This window comes from Bos javanicus, chromosome 21 (assembly GCF_032452875.1).
Source record: "Bos javanicus breed banteng chromosome 21, ARS-OSU_banteng_1.0, whole genome shotgun sequence".
Lineage (NCBI taxonomy): Eukaryota > Metazoa > Chordata > Mammalia > Artiodactyla > Bovidae > Bos > Bos javanicus.
Window position 1 is genome coordinate 58075549 of NC_083888.1, and position 18920 is coordinate 58094468.

The following is an 18920-nucleotide window of genomic DNA, read 5'->3' on the forward strand; positions in this document are numbered from 1 at the left end:
GAGACCAGGCTGGAGACCGGCCAGAGCCAAACCTGCACGCCTCACGGTCAGACTCCGCATACTGCTCCTGGCTTCCCCACAAGGGGCTCAGTGAGGTTAAGGAAGCTGTGTTCTCTAGGAACCCGAGAGCAGCAATCTCTACCCTGCCCACCTCCCAAGGAGGCTCAGACAAGACAACAGCTGTGAGGCAGAAAGAGCGAAGAAACTGCTAGGATTCTGCTATGGAGAACAGCGGGAACACACGCTGGGGACCCAGGCAGAAATGACTCCATCGTGATCGGCGAAACTCACCACCTCTGCTTGATCCACACTGTGAGCAGGCTGCAGCCCGAGGCCTGGACGGCACCCCCTCCCCGGCTCTGGCAGAAACTCAAGATGACACGTTGGTTCTGACCATTGTTTTTAATTGAGAAAATCAAGTTACATATATAAGAAGCCTGTAAACACTGAAATGCAGAAATATATAAGCTGGCACACAGAATTCGTACTCTGAAACAACACAAATCTGCATGAGGTCTGTCCTGCTGTGAGGGGTGGCGTGGAAGAGAGGGGGATTTCTGGAACCAGAGCTGACACTGGGTGAGATCCAAGGCGGGAGGGTTTCCTTACAAGCACGAGCACAGACACGGCGCGGCCGCCAGCTGACTCTGGCCCGGGGGCGGTCAGCCTGCACTTGTGCTCGGCCGCGGCTGCTCCTGCGGCTGCTGCTTTTTCTTCTTCTTCTTCTGTTTGGAAAGGCAGCTCAGCGCGGACTCACCCTTTCTTGGGGCAGACGTGAGCAGGGGCAGCTTGCCTGACTGAGTGGGATACTTGGTTTTCAGGTCATCTTTAAACAGCGGCTGCGAAAGTAAATGGCGCAGCTCCTTCTTCAGGATCTTCATCTGCTTTTGTCTCCGACGCTCTTCCTGCTCATCAACTTTTCCTCCTTGAAACACAATTCAAAATAGATCGCATTTACTATGACTTAGCAGCAGCAGCAGCAGCATAGGAGCATTTTCTTTCCCTTGATGGATAATACTCATGATGAAAAAATGTTTTGGACCTCTTGGGGAGACAGGGCTCCTAGGTTCTCTGCAGAGGCCAGTGTTGGCTAACTTCCAACAGTTTAGGAGAACCACTCAGGGCCACCCTGTCCTTCAACCCCATGAGGCAGGTACTTTATGCCCTGGTTTTATAAATGAGGACAGCATAGGTACAACAGAGTTGAGTAACCTGACCTGGTCACATAGCTAGTTAAGAGAATAGGCAGCAAACACCTGCAGTCTGCTCTCAGAGCCTGCCCTGACCTCCCCCATCTCTCCACACAAGGGATGGAACTACAGCCTCCAGACATGATGGCAACGGCTGAGGGGTTTAGGCTCATCTGAGATTAGGGCTTCTCGCAAAGGAGGAGGAGGCATCCTGCTGGTTTTGAGGGGACCCATGGCGGTGGGAGAGGCTCCAACAGACAGAAGTTGAAGGGAAAAACCAAAGCTAAAAGCTGAATGAACCCTTCCTCAAGCCCATCTGGCTCCTCACCCCTATACATTTCTTCTTCCAGCTCAATCTCCAGGGCAGCCGCGGCCTGCTCGATCCACGAGTTGTGCAGACAAGCCTGGAAGTTCCGATACTCCGCTTTTTCAATCTGTCGAGCTAAACGAATTCGCTCCTAGGGGCAAGGTAGAGAAAGTATTCATCCGACAGAGGGTTCAGGCCTCTGGGGAATAAAGGCTCATTTAAATTGTGTTTTTAAAAAAACTCTTGACGTCAGTGCTCAGAGAGAGGCACCTCAGCTCCCATCAAAAAGCATTTCTTTGGTCCCTGGTTAAAGTAATCACGACTGCTGAGTGTGTACACACGAACCTCAAAAGCCAGCTTTCCAAGCCAACTTGAACAGCCCCTCTTCCTGGCAGCCCACCTTGGTCAGACTCCCAATCTACACGTGTTCAAAGGGGAAATGTGTTTCCCAGATACCACGGCTGACCTCCACAGCCGAGCTGAGACCTGGAAACACCCCAACAGCAGGGTGAGGGCCCAGCTCTCACTCTACAGGGATAACACAGACCTGTCACAGGACTGCCTCCCCCCGTCCTCCTCCTCCCAAAACACTTCGATTCTCCTTATGCGTACTGGGTTCAGACCGCAGTGATAGGAAACACCAAAAAAAAAAAAAAAAGGGAAAGATCTTGTGATGAAGAACCACGGGAAGCACAGTGGCTCCTAAGCCTCTCTGCAATCTCCATCTGTCCGCCTCATCTCCCACCTCATTTTCCCACACAACTGACATTCCTTTTGAACCAGAGGAGCCAACAGAACTGGAGCCATTCCTTGCTTTTTGCTCCCCCAATTCCTGGAATTCCATCCCTTCTTCATCTTCTCACATCTCTGCCTGCAGGAGGCTTGTAGGAAACTAAATCCCCTACCCGTGTTACTGTACGCCCACCCGCCCACAGTGCTTCCTCTGCACCTGAACTTCAACCTGCTGCACGAGCCAGTGGACTCCTATGGAAAAGCAGCCACCCCGCTTGGGTGCCTGACACGCGACAGCTCATAGTCAGTAGCACTCACTCAAGTGAATGTTTACTGAGTAAAACCCCAAAGGTAGGAACTATAGGCATCAGCTTCAGGGATGTGACAGACCTTCAGTTTCTGCCTCAGTGAGGCACACTGACCCCACTTCCCTACAACCATCCATCCGTCCAGCTATGCTTGCTGCACTGGCCAGCGGGGGGCAGCGGTTGATGGTGGAAGTTTCGGGGGCACAGTAAAGGAAGAGCTCGTGAAGAAAGCTCCTCACTCTGGCCATTCACCCTTTCTTCCCCCCCTTCGAGGAACGGCACCCTCCCATTTCTTTTTTACACAAAACTAGGAACTAGTGTCCAAGAGTGGTACTCCAAGAATCCCACGGCAAAGTCAGGGAGCGGCACAAGCCCTCCCCTCGTCAGCACTGGGCTTCTGGCTTTTCTTTTTACCTTGACTGCATCCATGTACTTTGTCTGCACGGGGAACAGTGGAATGTCCTCATCTTTCTTGAGGGTTTTGTAAATCTTCTTAAAGTTGATCACATCCTCAGGCCCAACCAACATCAGGCTGAGGCCCTCACTGGTGGCACGGGCAGTCCGACCACTTCGGTGGACATAAATCTCTGAGGTGCGAGGGACCTACCAATAAAGAACTGGGAGGTTAACACGTGGCCGTCACCAAACACCACTCGTCCCCTCAAGGCCAACAACCCAAGGCAGGACTCTCGTCCCTCCCAGCCAGGCAGCTAGAAACCTCGCCAGCCCTGTGGAGAGATCAAGCCCTTCTCCCTAGGTCCCACATCCAAACTGTCCCCAGGTTTGGCCCCTTCACTATGCAGGCTCCGCCCCCTGCCCTGGTTCAGGTTCTCATGACCATCCCAATAAAGAGCAGAAACAGTGGATGTGTCATCCACAGCTAACGTGGCGCGGGAGTGGACGACTGCCCCCCCACACCGTGGCGCACACCACTAATCAAGAGCAGTCTTCTCCACGGAGCCCAGGCAAGGCTCAGTGTCTTTCCTAGAGCAGCGCTCCAGGCAGACCCAGTAGATGGTGGAGTAGAGGCTGTGTGCTCAAAATCAAAACTAACCGCTGAAAAACCGTCAACAGGAGGATGTTGGATCCCACTGAAAAAAGATACCCCACACCCAAGGGCGAAGGAGAAGCCCCAACAAAATGGTAGGAGGGGCAAAACTGTGTTTAGAATCAAATCCCATGCCCGCCAGAGATGCTTGGAGGGCTCAAACAAAACCATGTGCACACCAGGACCCAGAGACACCACGGAGACTGAGCCAGACCTGCCTTTGAGGATTTGAGTGTCTCCTGCAGAGGCACAGGTTGGCAGTGATGTGCTGCGGGGACAGAGGCTCTGGCTGCAGCAGACCTGGGAGGTGCGGTGTGTGGCCTAAGTCCTCTTGGAGAAGGTCACCATTAGCCCCACCATAGAGCCGCTGAGCAGATGACCCACAGACTGGAGAACAATTACACCAAGGAAGTTCTCGCACTGTTGCAAAAGTTTTAGGGCCCACAACAGATTTACCAACCTGGGGATCTGGCAAAAGGACTGAAAACCCCCAGGGAATTTGACTTTGAAGGTCAGGGGGATTTGATTACAGAACTTGCACAGGACTGGGGTAACAGACTCTTGGAGGGCACAAACAAAACCTTGTGTGCACCAGGACCCAGGAGAAAGGAGCAGTGACCCCACAAGAGACAGCCAGACTCGCCGGTGAGTGTCCAGGAGCCTCCAGTGGAGGCGTGGGTCAGCAGTGGCCTGCCGTGGGGTCAGGGGCACTGACTGCAACAGTTCTGGTAGCTGCAGCATGCTGGCTTAAGTCCTTTTGAAGGAGGTCTCCATTACCCCTACCATATTTGGCCTCAGGACAAACCACAGTGGAGAGAACACAGCCCCACCCATCAACAGAAAATTGTATTAAAGATTTCCTGAGCATGGCCCCGCCCTTCAGAGCAAGACCCAGACTTCCCATAGCCTGTCCCTCTCATCAGGAAGCTTCCACAAGCCTTTTATCCTTATCCATCACAGGGAAGAAAGAATGAAAACCACAATCACAGAAAACTAACCAAACTGATCACATGGATCACAGCCCTTGTGTAATTCAGTGAACTATGAGCCATGCCCTGTAGGGCCACCCAAGACAGATGGGTCATGGTGGAGAGGTCTGACAGAACGTGGTCCACTGGAGAATGAAATGGCAAACCACTTAAGCATTCTTGCCTTGAGAATCCATGAACAGTATGAAAAGGCAGAAAGATATGACACTGAAAGATGAACTCCCCAGGTTGGTAAGTGCCCAATATGCTACTGGAGAAGAGTGGAGAAACAGCTCCAGAAAGAATGAAGACGCTGAGACAAAGCAAAAACAACACCCAGTTGTGGATGTGACTGGTGATGGAAGTAAAGTCCGATGCTGTAAAGAACAACATTGCACAGGAATGTGGAATGTTAGGTCCATGAATCAAGGCAAATGGACGTGGTCAAACAGGAGACAGACAGCAAGAGTAAACATTGACATTTTAGGAATCAGTGAACTAAAATGGACCAGAATGGGCAAATTTAATTCAGTGCCTAACCCATGGTTCATGATGGTGCGAGACGTGAAATATCCTTCACTTCCTCTTAGAGCACACACCCCCTCTTCTCACTGCCCAGCAACAACCCTCTACCACACGTTCTCTCCTCCTTCCGTCCCTACCTCTACATGCCGGAATCCTCTCCATCCCTAAATGCCAAGCATCTTTTAGAAAGCACTTTCCAACCTAACCTCCCACACCAGAAGTTATCTCTTTGTCCAACTTTATTTTGCCACTTTCTAGTATCTTCTGCCTTAAATTATGGCTGCAGGCATCTCACCTCCTCTAGTGGATTTGATACTTCTTAGGGGCTGGGAACTGTATTTTGTTCATCTGGATACTTCCCACAGACTGACCTGGACTCTCCCAAAAAGAGGAAGAATAAAGATTTGCTCAACTGAACTGGCACCCTCAAAGACTGTTAAAAGTGTGAAAGATTTAAAGGAAAAAAAAAGAAAGCAAGAAGGATTTAAAAGGAGAAATAATTACACCAGTTACTGAGTACTTACACGGTGCCAGGTAATCCATCAGCCTAAATTCATCTCATCAGAATAACCCCATGAAGTAGGCAGCAGCAGAGTACTTACACGGTGCTAGGAGTAATCCATCAGCATTAGTTCATCTCATCAGAATAACCCCATGAAGTAGGCAGCAGCATCACCACTCCCAATTTACAAAGACACTGAAACCAAAGACACTCAGTAACATGCCAAAAGCTAACCCACTGAGAAGCAGCCAAGAAGCATTCAAAGGCTGGAAGTGAGGTTTGAGAGCCCATGCTCCTAACCACCACTCTCTGCTAATTCTTGCTAGGTTCATGCACGAATATTAACGTCCGCATCAACAGGAGCTAACACTTAGGAAGTGCCGCCTGGCTTTCTAAAGTCCTCACACATAATAACCTATTTCACCTTGCAGGACTTAACCACCACAGTCTTTTCTCTCTTGCAGGGTAATCATTTTACATGCTAAACTTTACTATGCCCACTTCACAGAAGAAACTAAGACTCCTACCTGCCAGTATTACATAGCCTACCCAAGTCAAAAAGAGAGGGCCTATTTGACACCAGACAATGCCAAGAGGTTTGGGAGAATAAATCTCACCACAGTTACGTGGAAGCAGCTAGCTGGTCACCAGACACCAGTGGTATTCTCTGCTGCATGAGGCCTTGGGACCAACAACTCTCCTTCTCCCTGCTCTCTCCCTCAACCTTGGCTTTAAAAAGTCCCTGCTCAATGCCGGGAGATGCCCACAAATTCCCCGATGTCCCGACCTGGTAATGGATGACATGCTGGACTTTTGGAATATCCAGGCCCCGAGCTGCCACGTCTGTCGCCAGGAGCACACAACTGTGGTAGAGAGAGAAAACTTATTAATAACAACTAACAGCTATCATAACCAACTCCTTACCACAATCGAGTACTCTAAATACTACAACCCTTACTAACACTCTACAAGATAACACTATTAAGTACATATCTCCGGATAACACTATTAAGTACATATCTCCCTTTGAGAAATGAAAAAACTGAGGCTCAGAGATACTAACCTCCCAAGATACATACATGCCTATTCGGCTGTGGAGCCAGGATCCAAACCTATGTTTCACTGGCCACAATCAATAAAGCCACACTCTGCAATAACACAGACTACTTTAAGTGAATTAAACAGGGTCATATTCTAGGTCTGTGACTTCGTCTCCTATCACCCTCCCACTTCATTCCCTCAGTCACACAGGTAGACATCCTTGCTTTTGCTCAAACATGCCAGATCTGCTCTTGCCTCCAAGTCTTTGCTTAGCGTACTTCAGGCCAGAATGGTTTTCCTCAGATAGTCACATTTCCTTACTTTCTTCCACACTTGCTCCAATCTCACCTTATGAGAAAAGCCTCCCAGACCACACACCCGCAGTCTGCTCAACTCCCCAGGTAACTTTACTTCTTAGCACCTAGCACCACTTGACAAGCTATATACTTACTTTTCCCTCCACATGGATGTCAACTCCCTGAGAGCAGGGACTTTGCATTATGCACTACTCTATTACCAGGCCCTATGGCACCCCACTCCAGTACTCTTGCCTGGAAAATCCCATGGACGGAGGAGCCTGGTAGGCTGCAGTCCATGGGGTTGCTGAGGGTCAGACACGACTGAGCGACTTCACTTTCACTTTTCACTTTCATGCATTGGAGAAGAAAATGGCAGCCCACTCCAGTGTTCTTGCCTGGAGAATCCCAGGGACAGGGGGGCATAGTGGGCTGTCATTTATGGGGTCGCACAGAGTCGGACATGACTGAAGTGACTTAGCAGCAGCAGCAGCACAGTAGCAGGTTCAAAACAAACACTCAATACTATGTACTGGATGATGTTTCATAATGTATGTGTAGTTTGAGGAGAGTCAAAAGCACTTGAGATATGTTTTAAAAATAAATGTACTAGATGAGAGTGAACCTGCCTCATGCTGTGCAAAATTTTAAAAAAGGCTGGGGGCTGCTGCTGCTACTGCTAAGTTTCGTCAGTCGTGTCCGACTCTGTGCGACCCCATAGACAGCAGCCCACCAGGCTCCCCGTCCCTGGGATTCTCCAGGCAAGAACACTGGAGTGGGCTGCCGTTTCCTTCTCCAAGGCATGAACGTGAAAAGCCAAAGTGAAGTCGCTCAGTCGTGTCCGACTCTTAGCGACCCCATGGACTGCAGCCCACCAGGCTCCTCCATCCATGGGATTTTCCAGGCAAGAGTACTGGAGTGGGGTGCCGTTGCTACCTTCTACTAATAAGGCTCCCAAGATAGAAGGTAGCTTCCCACCCTCCTGGCAACCTGGACCCAGTGGCCAGTCTGTGCACAGGCCTGACTTACTCCTCCAGATGGGCAAACTGCTCCAGGTTTCTAAGCCTCTGCTTCTGGTGCATGCAGGCATGCAGGGTCAGTGGCATGATATCCAGGACTTTGAGGAGCCCGGAGAGGCGCTTGATGCAGGAGATACTGTTGGCAAACACTAAGGTGCGGCCTGGATACTGCATCAGGAAGTAGTACAGATACAAGTCTTTCTCGTCAGTCTCACAATGGATCTTGGTCTCTGTCAGCGTCTCTACCGTAGCCTCCTTTCTTGTGAGGTCAATGACCTTGGGCTTGCCCCTCATGCCAATCTTCTGCATGAGGAGGTCAAGTTTGGCAGTTTTGTCCATTTTCTTAGCGTGCTTCTTGTGAAGGATACGGGCAGGAGCTTGATGTACCAGGGTCAGTGTGGCGGAAAAAACAAGGGTCTGTCTCTTTGGGTTGTACTGGGAATCACTGAGCATCTCTAGCAGCTGTGAGAGCTCAGCAAAGTGGCCTTTCTCAACCATCCGGTCAGCCTCATCGATCACCAGGCACCTACAGATCCAGACAGACCCGTGATCACCAGGTTAGTAGCAGGAAAGAGGAGTCACCACAGCATACTCTGCCAGTGCCCACCCCCCTACCCCTGGCCAACCCAAGACAAACACCACTTTCACCACCTCCACCAGGGCCCTCAACTAACCTCCTTCACACATGCTTGGTTTTCTAAAGGCCAAGTCTCTAGTACCTAGTAGGGTACCTAGTACCAAGGCTTAGTACCCCACAATGGCACTTTGTGACAGGGAGGATGCACTGTGCCAAGTCACCTCAGGCCCACTTCAGAACAAGGGGTGGGGGAAAAGGGAGGTACTCTCACCTGAGCTGCCGAAGGTTGCTCAAATGAGGGTGCTTTTCTTTAACTAGCTCCCACAGCCGGCCTGGAGTGGCGATCACGATCTCAGGCTGGCGGTTCAGCATCCTCTGCTGTTTCTGCGTGGACATTCCACCAACCAGAATAGCGGTTTTAATGCCTATGGTTCACACAACACGAGGGACAGTGTTAGTCTGATTGCTTATTTCTTCCACTGTGGACACCAGTGCCCCCAGATTAGCAAAGGCTGCCAGTCAGCGGCACAGCTCCCCTCTCCAGGGGAGTGCTAAGAGCTGGCCTGGGCTGCTGATGCTATTACTGGAGGGCTTACTGGGTCTGCTATGACCTAGGCCTGGCCTACTCCCCCAACCTCATTTTTTTCTACTCTTTCCCCTCACCCGCAACAGTAGTGCTGGATTTGAACCCAGGGATGGTGACATCCAAGGCTCTGGAGAAGCAGACCAGTGGCACACCGCAGTGCTGGGAAGATGGAACCAGCAGCTGTGACACTTCTCCCAGGGGAATTCCTGCCCGTCCCCCTCAATCCAGATTCATCTCAATCTCCTCTAATGCCTAGTGTTCTCTTCTCTCCAGTGGAGGACTTCTCAAGGTGTCCAGTGTGGGAGGAACAAAAAGGATCATGCAGGCAAAGTGCTTAGTCAAGTGCCTCACATACACAGTAAGAGCTCGGTAAAGAATCGTTCCTTTTACTATAAAATTGAAACCCCCACTATGCAGCCTTTCCCAAGGAATTCCCTGAGAAAATTTAAGTGCTAATGCCCTAAAGCAGAAGTCCGCACACTTTTTTGAACAGTCAACAGTTGTGGCCCTGTGTGTGGGCTAAACGGTCTCTGTCACAACTACTAGCTCTATTCCACTCTTCACTGGTGGTGCAAAAGTGGCCATGGACAATGTGTAAATACATGGGTGTGGCAGCACTTTATTTACCAGAAAAAAATAAACCACCCCTTAAACGGTGGTTTGCCAAACCCCTCCAAGTATCCACTGTATTCCGTAAGGTAACTAAGCGCTTATGCAGCTAGAACAGCGTTAGCTATGTGTCATCCTTGGGAGAATTAAGAATGTGTCACTCAAACAGTTTTCTGTCCGGCTTAATTTTCTGGCAAATCAAATTCCCTCTAGAGGGCGGGAGGCACAGCTCATTCACCTCTACCACCCCCACCACTGCGATCCTTTCAGGAAACATTTATTCAATGAATTAAACCTCACTTGTAAACTTGGCCACAGCATCGACGTGTTGTTTGACCTGAACAGCGAGCTCTCGAGTGGGAGTCAGAACCAGTCCAAGCAGAGGACGCTTCGGCGGCACAGTGCTGCCACCCAATTCTTGTTTCAACTTTCCAGCCTGCTCTTCATCATGCTTTTCCACCTGGTTGTCTTCCTGTTCGGGGGTGGGCTTCTCCCTGATCAGGGAAGAAGGCCCTTCACCAGCGTCACCATCACCGTCACGGGACGGCAGCCCCGGGTCTGAGGCGGCCGCTCCAATACTGGTTCCTGCCTGGCTGGGTGGTGTTCCAGTCTTCGCTCCGACCTCACTGGGAGGTGCTTCCCCCTCAATTCCAATCTCATCAGGCAAAGCTCCAGGCACAGCTCCAGCCTCATTACCGGTCTCCCCAGGTGGAGCTCCTGTGTTACTTATTGCTGGGGTAGGCTTCTTCTTCACCTGCCACCGTAGCACTGCGTCAATCATTGGAATGGCAAAGGCAAGAGTTTTCCCACTTCCTTAAAAGCAGAACAAAAAAACAAACAAAAGCAGTGTGAATCAACAGAGGTACACACTCTTGCCTGAGGTTCTATTCTTACTCGGAATAAGGGACCCTGAAATAGCCAAGTGCCACCCTGACCAATGCAAAGCTCCTTCCACCCTACGCGGGTATCCCAACTGCACTGCACCCAGAGGGCACGCGTATACTTAGGCACCTGAGGGTGCGTCCGACAGACAGCGCTGAGCTGAGGCCAACAGTAACCGGAGACAAATGTCCAAACAATGAGACCCAAAGAGGCAGGTGAGTTGTGGGTGTGAGTGTTTTGCTGCTGTTGTGGAGGAACATAAAACTGAAGGGTAAAAAATGGAAATCTGTATAATACGTTCCCAACACGTTTCTTTGGTGGAGGAGGTAATGAAAGAAAGTTTTCTTAGTTTTCAAGGAAAACTTTAAAGCTTTTGTGTACGCTTGAACATTTTCAAACTAGCCTCTGAATGTGTATGGAGCCCATCTATGTTGTCAAAAAACAAAAGAAACAAAATACCTCAGGCTGAGAATTTAAAGTGATTCCAAAATTACAATGCCCCAGGCAGAAGCAAATAAGTGATCTCTATGTGAAGAAGCTTTTATCACAGGCCTCAAAAAACTCACAGATGATTTTTCAGAGTAAATGAGCTGAGTTCTTGCTTATAGTACCTTGTTCCTTAGAGCTGCCCATTTTCTGAGATGACTTCTATCGCATATTTCAGGAAGAAAAATGCCAATTCTACACACACTCCTTCAGAAAACTGAAGAGAACACTTCAAGTCTTTCTGAGCCCAGTATTACCCTGATTTCAAAACCAAAGACATTAGAAGAAAACTACAAATATCCCATTAAGAGAAATTTAAAAAATCATCAACAGAATTTTAGCAAATCAAATCCAACAATGTATAAATGGAATAATATATTGCAACTAAATTCAGTTTATCATCATCAACAAATTGAAAATGAAAAAAGTATACATCCCATATATGCAGAAAAGGCATTTAAAAAAAATACCACCACCATTCCTGATAAGACTCTTTCTCCAACTAGAAATAGACGAGAATTTTCTCAACCTGACAGAAGCTAAATATGATAAACCTACTGCTAACATCATATTTAATGATGAAACACTGAACATTTTTCCCCAAATCAGGGACAAAGCAACGGTGCCCACAAGTTTTAGCCAGTGTGATAAGAAAAAAGTAAACAAAATGCAACCAGACCAGATGACATAATCACCTTTGTAGAAAATCCTATGTAATCTTCAGGAAACCAGTTAATTATACCAAGTTGCAGGATACAAGATCAATATAAATAAACGCATACTTCTATTTACTAGCAACAGAAATAGGAAATTTTAAATTGCTATTTACAAAAGCATCAACAATATGAAATAGTTAAGGATAAAGCTAGCGGAAGTATATACACTGAAAACTACAAACAGCAGTAAGAAAAAGCAAAGACCTAAAAAATTGGAGAGATATACTGCATTCATGGACTGGAAGATTCTAGACTGTCTAGATGTCACATCCTCAGTTGGCTCTATAACCAATGCAATCTTAATCAGAATACTAGCTGGCTTTTTTGAAGAAACTGAAAAGCTGACTTTAAAATTCATATTGAAACGCAAAGGGCCTCAGTTCAGTTCAGCCGCTAAGTCGTGTCCAACTCTCTGCAGCCCCATGGACTGCAGTACGACAGGCTTCCCTGTCCATCACCAACTCCCAGAGCCTACTCAAACTCACGTTCATTCAGTCAGTGATACCACCCAACCATCTCATCCTCTGTCATCCCCTTCTCCCACCTTCAGTCTTTCCCAGCATCAGGGTCTTTTCCAATGAGTCAGTTCTTCACATCAGGTGGCCAAAGTATTGGAGTTTCAGCTTCAGCATCAGTCCTTCCAATGAATATTCAGGACTGATTTCCTTGAGAATTCACTGGTTTGATCTCCTTGCAGCTCAAGGGACTCTCAAGAGTCTTCTCCAACACCATAATTCAAAAGCATCAGTTCTTCAGCACTCAGCTTTCTTTATAGTCCAACTCTCATATCCATACATGACTACTGGAAAAACCATAGCTTTGACTAGATGGACCTTTGTTGGCAAAGTCATGTCTCTGCTTTTTAATATGTTATCGAGTTTGGTCATAGTTTCCTTCCAAGGAGCAAGCGTCACTTAATTTCATGGCTGCAGTCACCAGAATAGCCAAAACAACTTTTAAAAAGAACAAAGTTGGAGGACTTACACTACTTGACTTTAAGACTTGCACTAAAGCTACACTATCCAACACTGTGAGGTGTTGGGAAAACAGTAAAGATAGACAAATGGGTCAATGGAAAAGAGAAGACTCCAGAAATAAACCCACACCTATATTGTTACCAATTTTCAAAAAAGATGTGAAGGCAATTTAGTGGGGAAAGAGTTTTTCAACAAACAATGCTGGAGTAATTAGATATCCATATGCAAAACAAAACCAAATCTTTGATCCATATTTCTGACCACAAAAGTTAACACAGGAACAATCCGACTGAAACAGAGAACCTAAAACTAAACTAGTAACACCTCCACAAGAAAACGTAAGAGAAAATCTTTGTGATCTTGTGTTAGGCAAAAGATTCTCAGGAAAGCAAATCTGTAAAAGATCATTTAAACTTCACCAAAATAGTAACTCCTGCTCTTCAGAAGAGAACTAAAAGATAAGGCACAAACTAGGGGAGAAAAATGCACACCATATATCTGATACAGGAGATGTATTTACAACATATAATAAATTCAGTAATAAAACCACAACCCAATTGAAACACAGGCAAAAGAACTAAGCAGGTATCACCAAAGATGATGACATGGATGACAATTAAGCACTTGAAAAGATGCTGCTTCACTAGTTACTTTGGAAATACCAATTAAAGCCACAAGGAAGTAACACTAAAAATTTTAAAATCTAAATTAAAGACCGACCACACTAAGCCCTGGCAAGGACACGGATCAATTCAAACTCATAGGTTGGTGATTATGTAAAATGGTACAATCACTTTGGAAAACTCCTAAGAAGTTACATTTACAAAAGACCTAGCGATTCCACATCTAGGTATTCAGCCAATGAATCAAAGCATACATCCAAAGACTGATATGCCAATATTTATGACAGTTTTACTTGTAAACGCCAAAAACTAGAAAGACCAGAACCATCCATCAACACAGATAAACAAACTGCACTATATCCATTCAGCGGAATGCCGCTTATCAGGGGAAAGAAACGAACCACTGGTATCTGCAATAACACGGTTGAATCTCAAAGGATGCTGAGTTAAAGCGCAAGGTTCTCCCTCCCCAAAATACATATTTGTAGGATCTATTTTAAAATTCCGGAAAATGCAAACTAATCTATAGCGATAAAAAGACTATTAGAGGTTATCTGGGGATGGACAAGGAGCGGACCAGAGAAGGCGGGATTCTTAAGGGGCCTAACATCTTTCGGGGGTGATGGGTAAGTTCATTACCGGCATTGGCAGCAGTCCGTCTACAGCAGTTTGTCTCTGAGACTTGGACCTGTGGATCCACAGCACTCAAGAGAAACAGCCTGAGAGGATCTGCGGTATAAGCCCAAACACCAATCTCTAGGCGCAGTGGCTCACACCTGGCCTCTGCCTCCAGGCCTCTCTGCACATACCCAAGTCCTGCAGCAGCGCTGAACAGCACACAGATCTGGTCTAGAATCCTAGCACTACTGCTTTCAGTGGGGCAGTTTTAGGGACTGTCTATCCTCAGTGAGGCTGAGTTTCCTCTTCAGTAATATGGGAATAAAAATGGCATCCACCTCACAGTGGTTGTGAGAACTTTCATCAATATAACGCATGTAACACACAACTGTTAAACCTCCATTCCCCTTTCCTGGGGCTTCCTCCCTCTTCCATCTTTGTGACTTTTATACAGGACCTCACCTCAAGTTCCCTGACCACTCTTCCAGAAATCTAAGGCACAAAGTTTCTAGATGGTCTATTTCTGAAACAGAGTAGGACCCAATAGTTCTTCCCCATCATACCCTCTGCCTGCCTTTTGTCTGTGGAAAAACTTGAGCCAAACAGTAAGTTAAATGAGAGAAGTGAGAAAATGCAGAAAAAAAGGAAAGCAGTCCAACAAGACTAAATAATAATAGTTTAGTCAATAAACACAGTTAAGGACCTTTAGTTCCTTCTCAAGGGCTACAGATAATATTCTGAGCCACATCCTGTGAGCTGTCTTGTAGATACTGAACCTCCCACCAGATGAAAGAAGTTAACTGCACGATGACTGGACGGTAGCCGTGACATTGTTGTTATTTACTCACTAAGTTATGACCTACTTTTGTGACCCCTTGAACTGTAGCCCCCCAGGCTCCTCAGTCCATGGGATTTCCCAGGCAAAAATATTAGAAGTGGATTGCTATTTCCTTTTCCAGGGCATCTTCCCAACCTAGGGATCAAACCTGCATCTCCTGCATTGGCAGATGCATTCTTTACACTGAGCTACCAGGGAAGCCCATAAGCGGCCACGTTTCTGAGAACCGGCCTCAAGAAAACTGAAACAAACAGACCTTGGAGCTGAAATTAAATGAACTTAAAACAGTCAAAATGAGGCTGGTCAGACTACCAATGACCAAGTTCAAGATGTCTGTCAGAGCTGACTGTGCTGTTTCTGCATGAAGCCCCCTCCCTCTGTCTATAAAAGTTCTTGCCCACTGGTTGTCATGGGGTGGCAGGGGGAAAGCCAGCCTTTGGACAGGAGTCTTCCCCCACTCCCCATTGCTGGTATCCAAAATAAAGCAAACTTTCCTTTCCACCAACCTGGCCTCTTCATTGGCTTTTGAGGAGCGAGCAGCCGCCCCACTTTGGTTACAGGTCTATGCCATACAATATAGTAGCCACTAGCCACATACAGCTATCAAGCACTTAAAATGTGGCTGCTCTAAACTGAGATGGGTTCAAAATACACATCAGATTTTGAAAACAGTGTAAACATTAGAACGTAAAATATCTAATTAATAATTTTACATTAATTAACACTGAAATGTTATGTAATGGTTAAATATACTATTAAATTTAATTTTCACTTTTTAAAAATACCTTTTATAATATGGCTCCTAGGGAATTTTAAATTACACATGAGGCTTGCATAGCATACGTTATTTCTAATGGTTACTGTTGGTCAAGTTGGACTAATAGTTTCAGGTCTGTTTGCTCCTTACCCCCATCAACAGTTTAGTCTCCCAGGGTGTCAACCTAGCATCACTTCAGAAAGCCGCAGACGGCCCGGGTATGAGGGACCTTTAAACAATGCCTAGTTCAACAGTCACCGCCTGCCCAAATTTGCCTACAAAATCCACCCAATGGTTATTACACACTCGAAACCTTCCAATGCCAATAAACCCACCAACTCCCAATGCAGCCCTTTTATCTGTAGACAACTCTTGAGAATTAGACACTTCTTTATACTGATGAAGATCTACCTCTCCAGAGGGCTGATCTTAGTCCCACTGTACCCCCGAGTCATGCAGAAGAGGTTCAAGAATTGGAAAAAACTACCATTTACAGATCACCTGGGCTTCCCTGGTGGCTCAGCTGGTAAAGAATCTGCCTGCAATGAGGGAGACCTGGGTTCGATCCCTGGGTTGGGAAGATCCCTTGGAGAAGGGAAAGGCTACCCAATCCAGTATTCTGGCCTGAAAAATTCCATGGACTGTATACAGTCCATGGGGGTCGCAAAGAGTAGGACACGACTGGGTGACTTTCACTTTCACAGATTACTTACAATGTACTGTGTAAATTTTAGTTTACTGTTGTTTTTTGTTAGCAGTTTACTATTGTGTAAATGTATAAATTTAGTTAAGCATTTACACTTAACCCACATAGCAAAAAGGGCTTCCCTTGTGGCTCAGTGGTAAAGAATTCACCTGCAATATAGGAGATCCAGGTTCAATCCCTGGGTTGGGAAGATTCCCTGAAGAAGGGAAGGGGTATGCGCTCCAGTATTCTTGCCTGAAGAACCCCATGGACAGAGGAGCCTGGAGGGCTACAGTCCATGGGGTTGCAAAGAGTCCGACAGAACTGAACGACTAAGTACACAGCACACAGCAAAAGATGTAGGTACTGAATTTACCTATCTCCATTTAATAATGCAGTCTACAGGGCTGAGAGAAATAAAGTGACCTGCATAGGGCACCAATCAGGAAGTGAGCCATTTCAACCCATAGCTAGCGGACTTCTTAAAGTCTTCATGCAACAGTGCTTTTGTGGTCATGTTCCCAACATTCCCCAGTCTCCCAACCATCCAGCCTGTTAGTGGCCACAAGCCAGAAGCAATCTCGCCCTGGCCAGATAAGAATGCCCTTACCTGTCTCAGCAGCCCCAAGGATGTCCAGTTTGTCACGAATGGCAGGTGCCAAGGTCAGCGCTTGGATTGGTGTGGGGGCAGAGAAGCCTAGAAAGCTGAGTGCTCGGAGAACCGGCTTGGGTACAAACAGATCCTTCCAAGCTGATACATCTGCTTTGTGATCATGCATTTCAGGCATCCACGTTTTTGCTTTTTTGGGCACCTTTGGAGAAGTACCCTGGGAAGGCTCTGATTTTTTTTTCCCTTTCTTTTTCTTCTTTTTTGGTACAGTCTGCGCCAGGCCTTCTGATGCCATCTCCCCTACCTCTGGATCAGGACAAATTGTGCTCTCTCCCTGGGGCGCTGGCTCAGTATCTTTGACCTCAAACGCTTTCTGGGAACTGGTTCCTTCAGTTTCCACATCTTTACTCTTCTTCAACTTCATCTTTTTCTTTGAGGAGCCAGGCTCTCCTTCCTCCTCTCCTTCTGCAACAGCCTGTGCCTTTCTCTTCTTGGGCTCTCCCTTTGAGAAGAGACTGGAGGAACTCTTGGCAGGGGAGACCAACTGATAATCTGTTAGTTCCTCAAAACACACCAAGTCATCCATCTGTCCGTCTGCAAACATATTTGGGTCTATCTTCACCTCCTTCCATTTTCCCACAACCTTGATTCCCTTCTTCTGAAATCTGCCACAGTTTGTTGGCTTCGGCCTTGATTTTTTCTCTTTCAACTTCATGGCTGCTGAAAAGGAAAAAAAATGTTCCATTAGATTGGCAACTGGGAAGCAAAGGATTCTGAGGCAACAAATATTTCCTAAGCAGCTATCAGGTCTTACAAAAAACTAAGGACACAAAGATGGCTCTAACACCAATGCTGCCAGCTGGAGAAGATCACAGAAGGGAAGAAATGTACCCAAGAACACGCAGCTAGGCCTACAACAGAGAGGACACAGGAGGTGTAGCAAAGACAGATGAGCTAGATCTAGTTTGGATTTCAGACGCAATACTTACTGCCTGGGTGCCCTTGGCAGGTCCTGCTCAATCCTCTCTGAACCTCAGAGTTTTCATATTTTAGGGGGTCGGCTCTACTGAGTGCACAAAGCTTTCTTCCCTCTCAAATCTTACCCCAAGAGGTCAAATGCCTGTGTCACCACTCTGGCTGTTGCCAAGTGACTTAAAACCCAACCAGCTTTAATCATTACATTTTAGGTAATTTAAAAACCATTGATGCACAACTCGTTTGACTGGAACTTGATCCATGTTCTCCCTTTTTCAGAAAGGAAGAGAAAAATCATAGCTTCCGTGGAAAACAAAAGGAGACCTAGGTTCAAATCTTGACGCGCCACTGGTTAGCTGTGGGTCTGGGGTGGCCGTTATTAATCTCCACGAGTCTCAGTTCCTCGTCTGGAAAATGGGGATGAGAGAGCCTGCGGCTCCTTGGATTGTCACGCCATGACGAAAAAGTGGCGCACGTTCACTTAGCATCGCGCCCCGTAGGCAAAGCACGCCAGCGTGCAGGGAAGGTCCACTCCCACCCCGCATCCGCGACGCCGCGATCACAGACTACCCTCACCAACCGAGGAGAGGCGTGAGGGTCAGGCACAAGCGGGTCGAGGACGCGGAGTGTGACTCGCGGGGTAAGCCCGGGGGTCCCTCCTTCTGGGGCCCGGCCCGGCCCGCACCGGCGCCTCGTCTCAAGCTCGAACGGGCGCACCAAGCGGAGAAGCCGAACCAGCCAAGCCCTGACGCCCACTCGGCTGGTTCGGAGGCCCTAGAAGAGGCCCCCAGAGCAGGGTCGGCCAGGGCGCTTGACAAGGCCGGCGGCCACCCCTCTCTGGTCCCGAGAACCCGAGGGCCTGGAGGAGCCCGCAGCGAGAGCCCGCCCCCAGCCCCGCTCCGGCTCCGGCACTCACCGCGAGGCTACCCTGCCGCGGCCCCCTCAGACGCCCGGCAAACGCGTCCAAGCACGCAGCACCGGCGTGCCGCGGCAGCGTCCGCCGCAGTTCCGGGGCGGGGCTTGCACGCAGGCACGCGTGCGCGTA

At 47.8% G+C, this 18920-nt stretch overlaps 1 protein-coding gene across 3 annotated transcripts; it reads right to left on the minus strand.

The window, feature by feature from the left end:
* Positions 1–387: 387 nt before the first annotated feature.
* Positions 388–18899, minus strand: DDX24 (DEAD-box helicase 24). Of its 3 annotated transcripts, none has more exons than XM_061395164.1 (9): positions 18792–18899; positions 16901–17620; positions 10009–10521; positions 8785–8938; positions 7947–8462; positions 6368–6443; positions 2952–3140; positions 1519–1648; positions 388–925 (listed from the first exon to the last, which is right to left on the minus strand). In XM_061395164.1, exons 2-9 carry the CDS (start codon positions 17613–17615, stop codon positions 663–665), a joined length of 2556 nt encoding a protein of 851 aa, XP_061251148.1. In that variant the 5' UTR covers positions 17616–17620; positions 18792–18899; the 3' UTR covers positions 388–662. The 3 variants fall into 3 exon arrangements, with proteins under 3 accessions (XP_061251148.1, XP_061251149.1, XP_061251150.1); XM_061395165.1 differs by having other exon boundaries at positions 16901–17617; positions 18792–18898; XM_061395166.1 differs by having other exon boundaries at positions 17890–18877.
* Positions 18900–18920: the final 21 nt, after the last annotated feature.